General features: G+C 52.1%; 1 protein-coding gene across 3 annotated transcripts in view; it reads left to right on the top strand.

The window, feature by feature from the left end:
- Positions 1-12,326, top strand: part of DOHH (deoxyhypusine hydroxylase) — a 24,288-nt gene extending 11,962 nt beyond the window's left edge. The window contains exons 1-5 of one of the 3 annotated variants that reach the window (XM_006047873.3): positions 4,302-4,532; positions 7,123-7,452; positions 9,184-9,260; positions 10,633-10,873; positions 11,950-12,326. In XM_006047873.3, the coding sequence (XP_006047935.1) occupies positions 7,179-7,452; positions 9,184-9,260; positions 10,633-10,873; positions 11,950-12,269 (912 nt within the window). In that variant the 5' untranslated portion in view covers positions 4,302-4,532; positions 7,123-7,178 and the 3' untranslated portion in view covers positions 12,270-12,326. Of the gene's footprint in view, positions 1-4,301; positions 4,542-7,122; positions 7,453-9,183; positions 9,261-10,632; positions 10,874-11,949 lie in introns of those variants that run through there. The other 2 variants (XM_025293174.2, XM_044947923.1) reach the window with 2 other exon arrangements.

The raw sequence follows: 12,326 nt of genomic DNA, 5'->3' as shown, positions 1-12,326 counted from the left end.
TTTTAGGTTCAAAGGATTCCTTAAGAAAAGAAACCACTTGTCAAACACACAATAAACAATTCCAATATTTAATAGAGGATTATTTGATTTAATTTCAAGATGCAGCCATTAAAAAAGGGAAATAGAGGGCTTTGCTGGTGGCTCAGTGGTAAAGAATCTGTCTGCCAATGCAGGGGACATGATTCAATCCCTGATCTTGGAAGATCCCACATGCCTCAGAGCAACTAAACCTGTCCACCATAGCTCTCTAGAGCCCAGGAACTGCAGCTACTGACGCCTGTATGCCTAGAGCTCTGCAACAAGAGAAGTCATTGCAATGAGAAGCCTGAGTACCACAACAAAGAGTAGTCCCTGCTCACTGCAACTAGAGAAAGCCCATGCAAAAACAGCAAAGACCCAGGGCAGCCAGAAATAAGTAAATAATTTTTTTTTTCAAAGAAAGGAAATAGAAACAACAGAGAAAAGTAACAGCACACACATCACCAGATTCGGCTGACCAACGTCCAAACTTGAACAGCGTTAGGAAGTCTCTTGTTAACAGGATAGGTCCCAGGTGGTGCGTCCAACCAACTGGTGAGATTTCAAATTGCAGTTTCGGGCACACCCACTTCTAATCCCAGGCAGAAAATTATATCATCATCAGTTTGAGCGCAAAATTTTAGCTCCAGTTTTTTTTTGAACTTTTGCAATGCTGTTTGTTTCACCTCGTGAGTCATAGACTTCTTAAACCCCAGGGGGTTGACCAGATCCTCAGAAGCTTAAGAGATTCCAGGATTCACTTCCTTTCTTATCTAAAGTGCTCTCTGGCTTGCTGTGCTTGCAGGAAGGGACAGAATCCCAGCAGTGTCTAGGCAGGTCAGAAGCAGGTCAGAGGCCTGTTCCCCTGCTTCTGAAGTCTGAACAGGACTTCCTCCATTTTAATTTCCCTAACACTTCCCTGGTGGTCCAGTGGTTGCAACTTTGCCTTCCAATTCAGAGGGTATGGGTTTGATTCCTGAGAAAGAAAGATGCCAGATGCCTCTTAGAAAAAAAAAAAAAAAAAAAGAACCCAGAACATAAAATGGAAGCAATATTGTAACAAAGTCAATGAAGATTTAAACAATGGTGTACATAAAAAAAAAAAAACAACAACAACAACACCACCAAAAAAAAAAAAAAAAACAAAAAAAAACCCAGAAAATAACAAGGGTTTCTATGAGAAAGTGGAAGAATTGGAATCCTTGTTTGTTGCTGGTGGGAACATAAGGTGGTGCAGCTATAGACAAACAGTTCAGCAGTTCCTCAAATAGTTAAACATAGAACTACTATATGATCTAGAAATTCCACTCTTGGGTATATGCCCAGAAGATTTGAAAATAGGCAATCAAAGAGGTACACCTCTTGTACACCAATGTTCATAGCAGCATTATTTACAATAGCCAAAAGGTGGAAACAATCCAAATGTCCACTGATGAATGAATAGATAAACAAATTGTGGTCCACTCATGCAATAGGAAGGAAATTTAAAAAGGAAGGAAGTTCTGACACATGCTACAGTGTGGATGAACTCTGAGGATAACTATGCTCAGCAAAATAAACCAGGCACAAAAGGACAAATATTGTTTGATCCCACTTGCTAAGGTTCCGAGAGTAGTCAAATTCATAGAGAGAAAATATGCTAGAGGTTACCAAGGTCTGAGGTTACTGTGAATAATGCTGTGATGAACATGGGTGTACAATTATGGAGTCCCTGCTTTCAATTCTCTCTAGGAGTGGAATTGTTGGATCACATGCAGGATATCCTGGTTCGATTCCTGGATCAGGAAGATCTGTTGGAGAAAGGATAGGCTACCCACTCCAGTATTCTTGGGCTTCCCTGGTGGCTCAGGATGGTAAAGAATCTACCTGCAATGTGGGAGACCTGGGTTTGATCCCTAGAGAAGGGAACGGCTACCCATTTCAGTATTCTGGCCTGGAGAATTCCATGGACAGAGGAGCCTGGCAGGCTACAGTTCATGGGGGTCGAAAAGAGGCAAGAGACTGACACGACTGAGGGGCTTTCACTTTTTTGATGCTAATTCTATGTTTAACTTTTTGAGGAACTACTCCTTTGACATACTCCCTTACAAGCTCTCTTTGTAGGCAGCATCCTGGAGACAAAGCAGTAAAATGAATGAAGTGATTGAATTCCAACTCTATTTCATATTTCAGAAGTAGAGTTAACTGGATGGTTAGTATAGGGAGGTTAATAGCGCTTGCTTCTTGGAAGAAAAGCTGTAACAAACCTAGGCAGTATATTAAAAAGCAGAGACATTACTTCACCGCCAAAGTCAGTCTAGTCAAAGCTATGGTTTTTCCAGTAGTCATGTATAGATGTGAGAGTTGGATCATAAAGAAAACTGAGTGTTGAAGAACTGATGCTTTTGAACTGTGGTGTTGGAGAAGACTCTTGAGAGTCCCTTGGACTGCAAGGAGATCCAACCAGTCCATCCTAAAGGAAATCAGTCCTGAATATTCATTGGAAGGACTGATGCTGAAGCTGAAGCTCCAATTCTTTGGCCAGCTGATGCAAAGAACTGATTCATTGGAAAAGATCTTGATGCTGGGAAAGACTGAAGGCAGGAGAAGGGGAGAACAGAGAATGAGATGGTTGGATGGCATCACTAAATGGGTGGACATGAGTTTGAGCAAGCTCTGGGAGCTGGTGATGGACAGGTAAGCCTGGCGTGCTGCAGTCCATGGGATCATAGAGTCCCAAACGACTGAGTGACTAAACTGAAGTGGATGGTTCATGGTGGCTCCATTCACTTTAGGTGTCAGAAACCTTGTGCTTATCCTGATCGGAACTCTTCCAAATGCCATATGCAATCCAGCTGCAAATCCTGTTTGTTCCACCTTCAAAATTAACTCAGAATCTGAATACTTCTCTCTGCCTCCACCATCCCTCCTGTCTGTTTTCTTTTTTGGTGGGGAGGAGCGCCATACAGCATGTGGGATCTTAGTTCCCTAACCAGGAAGCAAACCTGTGCCCCCTGCACTGGGAGTGTGTCTTAATCATGGGACCATCAGGGAAGTCCCATAAAGTGTTTGTTAAATGAATAAATAAGTGAATGAATAAATGACTAGGTCAAGTCCTTTTTTTTCATTCCTTCCTATCTTGAGAAACCTATATGCAGGTCAGAAAGCAACAGTTAGAACTGGACATGGAACAACAGACTGGTTCCAAATAGGAAAAGGAGTACGTCAGAGCTGTATATTGTCACCCTGCTTATTTAACTTATATGCAGATACATCATGAGAAACGCTGGGCTGGAAGAAGCACAAGCTGGAATCAAGATTGCCGGGAGAAATATCAATAACCTCAGATATGCAGATGACACCACCCTTATGGCAGAAAGTTAAGAGGGACTAAAAAGCCTCTTGATGAAAGTGAAAGAGGAGAGTGAAAAAGTTGGCTTAAAGCTCAACATTCAGAAAACGAAGATCATGGCATCCGGTCCCATCACTTCATGGGAAATAGATGGGGAAACAGTGGAAACAGTATCAGACTTTATTTTTTGGGCTCCAAAATCACTGCAGATGGTGACTGCAGCCATGAGATTAAAAGACGCTTACTCCTTGGAAGAAAAGTTATGACCAACCTAGATAGCATATTCAAAAGCAGAGACATTACTTTGCCAACAAAGGTCCGTCTAGCCAAGGCTATGGTTTTTCCAGTAGTCATGTGTGGATGTGAGAGTTGGACTGTGAAGAAAGCTGAGCGCCGAAGAATTGATGCTTTTGAACTGTGGTGTTGGAGAAGACTCCTGAGAGTCCCTTGGACTGCAAGGAGATCCAACCAGTCCATTCTAAAGGAGATCAGCTCTGGGTGTTCTTTGGAAGGACTGATGCTAAAGCTGAAACTCCAATACTTTGGCCACCTCATGCGAAGAGTTGACTCATTGGAAAAGACTCTGATGCTGGGAGGGATTGGGGGTAGAAGGAGAAGGGGACGACAGAGGATGAGATGGCTGGATGGCATCACCGACTCGTTGGACGTGAGTTTGAGTGAACTCCGGGAGATGGTGATGGACAGGGAGGCCTGGCGCGCTGCAATTCATAGGGTTGCAAAGAGTCGGACGTGACTGAGCGACTGAACTGAACTCGTATCTAATTGGCCACGCCCCTGAGACTTGACCACGCCCCAGGAACACTAAGCAAGCTGCGTCGCTTGCCGGCCCCACCTCTCGGCTGAATCGGGACAAACCATTTCCATTCGTCGTATCGGGTGGGGAGGCCGGAGAGAAAATCTCTTACGTGGAAAGGATGGAAGCTGCCCTTTTCTTTCCCTGAGAAGTGCCCGTAGATTCCTCATGATGTGTGAGTGAGCTATGGCACCATTGCTAACTCGCGCTTGCGGTAGCACTCACGCTGCGGAGCCTTAGATTGGATCCTCCCTCAGTGCTGCGTTGGTGCCTTCCGGTCTGGTCACGTGGGCGGCAAGATGGCGGCCCCCAGAGCGCTGTAGCAGTGTCGCGGTTGGTGAAGTGTTGGTGGCAGCGGCCGCGGAGCGGGTGGGTCCGGTAGGTCCTCCGATCTGGTAGCTCACTGGGGTGTTCTGGGGGCGAGGGGGACGGGGAGGACGCCTCACTGGGGTCCCGGCGCTGGGATTCTTTCCCTGGGGAGTAGAAAGGCCTCCCTTCTGAGAGGTCCCGGCGAACAATTTCGCTCCAGTTCTGCAGACCCTGTCTCCGGGGATGCGCGTAGTGAAGAATCAGCACGCGGGGCGCGGGGGAAGGTCCCATGTTGGGTGACCTCTTTCTCGGGGTTCTGGGAGAACCAAACTGTGAAGGGTCAGGTACTGGGAGACATACGTAAACGTATCTTGTTGTTCAGTCTCTCATTTGTGTCTGACACTTTGCTGCCCCATGGATTGCAGCATGTCAGACTTTCCTTCACCATCTCCCGGAGTTCGCTCAAACTCATGTCCATTGAGTCAATGATGCCATGAGACATCAGTTCCTGGGAGTCTCTTCCATGGAGCTTTGGGGACCCGGTCGTCGCTGGGGGATCCTGGGAGCAGCCCCGAGGGATGCCGTGTTGGGGCGACCTGCCTCTTAGCAGCAGCGGGGACGGGGGTTTAGTTATCGAAGGTCTTTTTGTTGGGAATTCTTGGTTTAGAGGGGGCCGATTTCGGGAATTCCGAACTTCCCTTCTTCCATCCCTTACTCACTCTTTATTGAAGTCTGTCTTAGTTGTGGCGTAAGGGATCTAGCTCCCTGACCAGGGTTCAAAGCCAGGCCCTGCATTGGGAGCTCACAAAGTTAGCCACCGGGCCACCAGGGAAGCCCCTGATGATCCCTGTTTTGAGTGCCACCTCCTTTGATGGTCACCTGTGCTCAGACAACTGCACCTCCCTTATACCAGGTTGGCCCTAATGACTCCGCTGGGAGCCATACCCTGCTCGTAAGCGTCACAAAGCGTCCTCACTGGTCTGGAGGATGAAGACCAGCCTCAGCTGCATCCTTTCATTTTAATCCTTCCTTTCAATCCTGAGTTTGTGGTTTAGACCTTGACTCTGGAGCCCAGCTGCTGGGATCTCTAACTCTTCACTGGGTTCCTAGGCAAGTGCTTCACCTCTCTGTGCTTGGCGGCCCCTTCTGTAAAACACTGACGACCACGGTGCTTGTCTCAAAGGGTTATGGAAAGGATGGAGCGAGTTTAGGAATGTAGGGGCTTAGAATAGATGACTGTCACGTAGCACATCCTGTGTAAATGTCAGTTGCTATTATTGTTATGGTCATTGTTCTTTTTAAATTTTTTTTTAAGATTTTTTTTTTGGATGTAGATCATTTTTAAAGTCTTTGTTGAATTTGTTACAATATTGCTTCTGTTCTATGTCTTGGCATTTTGGCCACAAGGCATGTGGGATCTCAACTTTCCAACTAGGGACGGAACCTGCACCCTGTGCGTTGGAAGGTGAATTTTTAACCACGGGACAGCCAGGGAAGTCCCTTACTTTTCTTTTTTTTTTTTTTTAAAGTTATTATTTATTTTTTGGCTGTGCTGGGTCTTCGTTGCTGCGTGCAGGCTCTCTCTAGTTGCAGTGTGTGGGCTTCTCATTGCTGCGGCTTCTCTTGTTGTGGAGCACAGGCTCTTGGGCACTCGTGGGCTTCATTATGGCAGCACTCTGGCTCAACAGTTGTGGCTCGAAGGCTTAGTTGCCCCACAGCATATGAAATCTTACCGGGCCATGGATCACATCAGTGTCCCTTGCATTGACAGGCAGATTCTTAACCACTGGACCGCCAGGGAAGTCCATGGTCATTGTTCTTATTAAGGAATTGTGTGCTGGGAGTACAGGGGTGACTAGCACTCAGTCCCTGCCTTCAGAGTTTTAGCAACTGAACAACAATAACGTAGGATCTTAGCTCCCCGACCAGGGATGGAACCTGCGTCCCCTGCATTGGAAGGCGGATTCTTAACCACTAGACCACCAGGGATGTCCTCAGCAGCTCTATAAACAGTAGTAACACTATTTTTCAGTTTCTGTGGGTCAGGGGTCTGGGCCTGGTTTAGCTGGGTGGCTGTGGCTCTGATCGCGCCTGAGGTTGTGTGCAGACCCTGGCTGGGCTCTGTCATCTGAGGCCTGGACTGGGGCTGGGGGAACGGCTCTCAAGCCGCCGCTCTCACCTGGCTGTTGGTGGGAGGCTTCAGTTTCTCCACCATGTGGGCCCCTGGAGCCACAAGGAGGAAGCCACAGGGTCCCTTATGACGCTCCCAAGTCACAGTGCCATTTCTCCCATATCCTGTTATTCACCTGGGTCAGCCCTATCCGCTGTGGGGTTAGGGGTAAGGTCCACACAGTCCACAAACACCAGGAGGTGAGAGGCCCTGAAGGCCATGTTGGGGACCAGTCTCCACAGCCCCTCTGGCTGCTGTGTGGTGAGCAGACCAGCGGAGGTCACTGGTGAGGTAGATAGAGGCCACAGGCCCAGAGAGGAAAGTGCCTTAGGGAAGGCCACATAGCAGGTAGGCAGGGCCGGACCCAGGCTGTTCAGCAGTTTGGAAACCACCCCGCTGAGGTCCTAACTCTGAGATGAACAAGTCAGCTAGCAGCAAACGGCACCTTTGACCTGACATCTCGGTTTCCCCTCCCATCAGGTTCTCAAGCTGAGAGTCCCCTGGTGTAGCCCAAGGGGGAGGAAGGCGGCATCACCATGGTGACGGAGCAGGAAGTGGAGGCAGTGGGGCAGACGCTGGTTGACCCCGGGCAGCCCCTGCAGGCCCGCTTCCGGGCACTGTTCACACTGCGTGGGCTCGGGGGTCCAGTGGCCATCTCCTGGATCAGCCGGGCCTTCGATGATGACTCAGCCCTGCTCAAGCATGAGCTGGCCTACTGCCTGGGCCAAATGCAGGACCGGCGGGCCATCCCTGTGCTGCTGGACGTGCTACGGGACACCCGCCAGGAGCCCATGGTGCGCCACGAGGCAGGTAAGCAGACGGGGTGCAGGCTGTACCTGGCGAGCGCTGGAATGGGTGAGTGGTGAATGCCTTCGACCATCTCTGCCCCACGTCTCAGCTCTACTGCCGAAGCACTAGAGCCAGGTAAATCCCAGGTAATGGATGGGTGTTGCCTCGAGCCAGTCCGGCTTTATGGGCCCTGAGATGTGAATTTCACGAGTCATAAATTGTGATCCCTTATTGTTTCTATTTTTTTCGTCGCTCCATATGGCATGTGGTATCTTAGGTCTTTCACCAGGGATTGAACCCGCACCCCTTGCATTGGAAGCTCAGAGTCTTTACCATTGGACCACCGGAAGTCCCTGATCTCTTTGATTAAAAGAAAATACACAGACAATGCGGGAGACCTGGGTTTGATCCCTGGGTCGGGAAGATCCCCTGGGGAAGGCAATGACAACCCACTCCAGTATTCTTGCCTGGAGAATCCCATGAACAGCGGAGCCTGGCAGGCTACAGTCCATGGGGTTGCCAAGAGTCGGACACAACTGAGTGACCAAAAAAAAAAAAAAACCAGTTAAAACTGGAAATACCATTCTTTGCTCATACAAAGACAGGCAGTGGCCATAGCCAGCCAACCCAAGGTTACTCAGTCACTTCACTTACTGGACAATTTTTTATGGCCACTCCAGATGGCTTGTGGGATCTTAGTTCCTCAACCAGGGATCAAACCTGTGCCCTCTGCAGTGAAAGCATGGAGTCCTAACCGCTGGACTGCCAGGGAATTCCCTGGACAAATGTTCATGGACCATCATCTACTGTGGGCCAGGTGCTATTCTCACCAAGAGGCTCAGATAGCCAGTGAGGGGCTGTGGTTCCATTTATGATTGTTCTTGGTCCTTTTGAATATTCCCTGAGATAATCTCCAGCTTTGCCAGGTTGCCTTGAACTCCTCTCAGGATCCCAACCATTGACTCCTCTGGGAGCTCTCCTTACAGAGAAATATTCGAGCCCAAACCTCAATTTTGAGTGTGTGATTTTCTGGAACACCCAGTCATGTTATGGTGCAAACGCTTACCTAAGTGTTAAGGAGGAAAATAAAGCCTGGGAGAGGGTGCCAGAGGTGTTGCCTTTTTTTTTCTTTTTTTTTTGGCCTTTCCATGGGACGTGTGGGATCCTAGTTCCCTGACCAGGGATTGAACCTGTGCCCCGTGCGTTTGAAACTTGGAGTCTCAACCACTGAACCACCAGGGAAGTCCAGCATTGCTGTTTTTAATTGCTGGAAAGAGATCCAAGTGGAATAAGGGAGTAATCTAGGTAGTTGTCTGGGGAAAGGGGTTCTGGGCAGTGCAAAGGCCCTGAGGCAGGATGGTGCCTATCTGCTGACCCTCCTTGCCCACATCGCAGCTTAGAAACCTCCAGGTTTTCAGGGCTCTCCATGATGGACTCGACTCAGCGGACTGTTCTTGGCTCTCGCCACCCATGTCCCCAAGTTGTAAGGGCATGCTTATCTGCATCTCCCCTCTGTGCCATGAGCTCTAGGGGTGTGGCCCAGTGTGGGGTCTGAGCCAGTTTCCAGCAAAGTCTGATATCTGGGGAAGGGACACTCATTTGTGCAGATTCATTCAGGGATGGACTGGTCCCTGCTTCAAAACTCATGGCTGGGTGGCCCACCCATACGACACAGGCAGGGGTGATGAGGGGGAAGGCATCTGGGGCGTTTCCTAACCAGCCAATGTACGCACTCTGCCATGTTCTTCTCAGGGGAGGCCCTGGGGGCCATTGGGGACCCAGAGGTGCTGGAGATCCTGAAGCAGTACTCTACTGACCCTGTTGTCGAGGTAACACAGCACCCCCCCCCATACCCACCCCCATCTCGGGTCCAGGAACTGGCCTCAGACCCTGTGTCTGGTTGCCAGGGTGACCACCCAGGGATGCTGAGAGAGGGCTGCAGTCAGTCTGGATGCCTTCCACTGCCCCTTTGGGCAAACCTGAACTCTTTTCACTTTTAAAAACTGAACTCTTGATTCACACGTAACACCCACCCTGCTCCTGGCGCCAGCCCAGCCCCTACTCGCCTCTCTCCTAGCCTCCCACGGGCAGTCCCTCCATCGTGTAGGTCTCCCAACCCACCCACCTCTCCACCTCCACCCAGCCTCATCCAGTGTCTCCCTGCCGCCGTCCCTATTTTTTCTTTAAACAACAGCTTTATTGAGATGTGTCACGTACCATAAAACCCACTCCCTGAAAGTGTGCATTTGGGTGGTTTTTAGTACATCCGTGGGCTTCCCTTGTGGCTCAGCTGGTAAAGAATTCACCTGCAATGCGGGAGACCTGGGTTTGAACCCTGGGTTGGGGAGATCCCCTGGAGAAGGGAAAGGCTACCCACTCCAGTATTCTGGCCTGGAGAATTTCATTGGACTGTATAGTCCATGGTGTCTCAGAGAGTCAGACAGGACTGAGCGACTTTGACTTCGTACATCCACAGAGTTATAAAACCATCACCACTGTCTGATTCCCAGAACAGTCCATCCCCCCAAAAGGAAGCCCCATCCCCATCAGCAGTCACTCCTCCATTCCTTGCCCCAGCCCCTGACCACCAGGAACCCACTCTCTGTGTCTGTGGATCTGCCTGCTATTCTCGTTTCCTGTCAGTGGAATCACACCCCGCGTGTCCTTCTGTGTCTGCGTCTCACTGAGCACCGTGTTCTCAGGGTCCATCCGCGTGGTAGCCGGTGTCTGGGCTTCTCTCCTTTTCAGGGCTGAGTGATGCTGCTGTGTGTGGAGCGATCACATTTATTTATCCATCAACTATTAACTTATCCTGTGCCTCAAGACTCATGGTTTGCCATCACCTTTGGGACAGTAGTCTTAAGCAGTCTGGCCTGGCCTCCTCAGGCCTGGCCTCAGGTCATGTCTGTTGCTGGCACCCCCCGACGGTCCTGCCTCGGGGCCTTTGCATTGGCTCATCCCACCTGATGCCTTTCTCACCGGTCACCTCCGAGTGACTCCTCCTGACCCACTGTTCCCCTGTCACTCCCTGATCACAGCAGTCCCTGCCGGTTGTTTCCAGCCTGGAAGGATCAATTAGTCCAGAGTCTGTGGGCTGTGTCCCTGCTAAACCGGGAGCCCTGGGGGCTGGAGGGGGACCTGGCATGTCCACTCCCTTCCCTTCCGTCCCCAGCGGCCGCCTGTGCGCCCCTCTCCCTGCAGGTGGCTGAGACATGCCAGCTGGCTGTCCGGCGGCTGGAGTGGCTGCAGCAGCATAGTGGAGGGTCAGCGGTCCGGGGGCCCTACCTCTCTGTGGACCCAGCCCCGCCCGCTGAGGAGCACGACCTGGGGCAGCTGCGGGAGGCGCTGCTGGATGAGGCCCGGCCACTCTTCGACCGATACCGAGCCATGTTTGCCCTGCGCGACGCTGGGGGCAAGGAGGCCGCCCTGGCGCTGGCCGAAGGTGAGGAGGGGCTTCGGGGGTCAGGCTCGGGGCTCCTTGGCCCCCGTGGCCATATTTGTCACACAGAGCTGCATAGCATCCTGGGCAGGTGCATCCTGGGGCAGGTTCTCTTATTACCCCCCCTTCTCCGTGGTGGGAGCCTAGGCCCAAAGAGGCAGAGGGACTTGTCCGAGGTCACACAGCAGTCTCAGCTGCAGAGTTTGGGTTTGACCCCAGGGGCCCCCGTGACCGTTACTGGTGGCATTTTCATCTCAGCTCTGCAGGGAGCCCTGTGCAGGTCTGAGGGGCTGTGGCTCCTCTAGCAGAAAAGGAGAGGAGGGGCCTCCGGGAATCCTGGGGTCCCTTGCTCCCCTCCCCCACGCCTGAGGTGGCTGCTTCTGGTCCACAGAGTGCTCAGAGTCCCTCTGCCTTCCTGGAGCTTCCTGTCTAGCCAGGGAGATGCTGGGACATCACCACCACATGGACCCCAGGGCGGGAGCGCAAAGGGGGCAGGTGTGGGTTTGTCCTGGGCGGTTAGCTGCACAGTCAGGCGGGCTGGCCTCAAATCCCAGCTCTGCCTCCAGAGGACATCGGATCACAGGCAGGTCACTCCCGGGTCCAAGGCTGGGCCCCTCTCAGGAGAAGTGTGGCCCGTCTGTGTGGCTGTGCTGGTGAAAAGCCTGGGAGTCTGCCTCTCAGGGTCACTAAGACTCTATGGAGTGTGGGGATCATGCAGGAAACGACCCAGAAGCACAAATGTATAAGAGGCCTGCAAATCGCACTGGCAGTGTGGGCACAACACAGAGTCGGGGTGCAGGGGCACAGGACGGGAAGGAGGCAGCCATGCCCAGTCTGGCCTCCGGGGAGTGGGGAGGGAGGGCCGAGTTTCCAGAGCCCAGTGGGCCCACCCTGCTTCCCCAGTCCCTCTGGTGGCGTAGGGTCCCACCTCTGAACTCCGTGACTGGCGGTGGGGGTGTTGGGGAGTGCTCCTGGATTCGGGAACCCCCTTTCGACCCCTCTCGGTCCCTCTGTCCCCTGGTGCCCCGCACCAGGCCCCCTCCTCGCTCTGTGGTGACCCTAACCTTCTTCCCCTGTAGGCTTGCGCTGCGGCAGCGCCCTCTTCCGCCATGAGATCGGCTACGTTCTGGGCCAGATGCAGCACGAGGCGGCAGTGCCCCAACTGGCGGCGGCCCTGGCGCAGCCCACTGAAAACCCCATGGTACGACACGAGTGCGCCGAGGCCCTGGGGGCCATCGCCCGGCCTGCCTGCCTGGCTGCCCTGCGGGCCCACGTGGCCGACCCTGAGCGTGTGGTGCGGGAGAGCTGCGAGGTGGCCCTGGACATGTATGAGTACGAGACGGGGTCGACCTTCCAGTATGCCGATGGGCTGGAGCGGCTGCGCTCACCCCTCTCCTAGGGCCTCAGCGGGGCGGTCTCCCTTTTGGACTCGGCGCATAAACCATGCTGGAGTGAA

Source organism: Bubalus bubalis, chromosome 9 (genome assembly GCF_019923935.1).
Source record: "Bubalus bubalis isolate 160015118507 breed Murrah chromosome 9, NDDB_SH_1, whole genome shotgun sequence".
In the NCBI taxonomy this organism is placed as follows: domain Eukaryota; kingdom Metazoa; phylum Chordata; class Mammalia; order Artiodactyla; family Bovidae; genus Bubalus; species Bubalus bubalis.
Note: the sequence above shows the minus strand (reverse complement) of the source record. Positions and strands in the feature narration are given on the sequence as shown.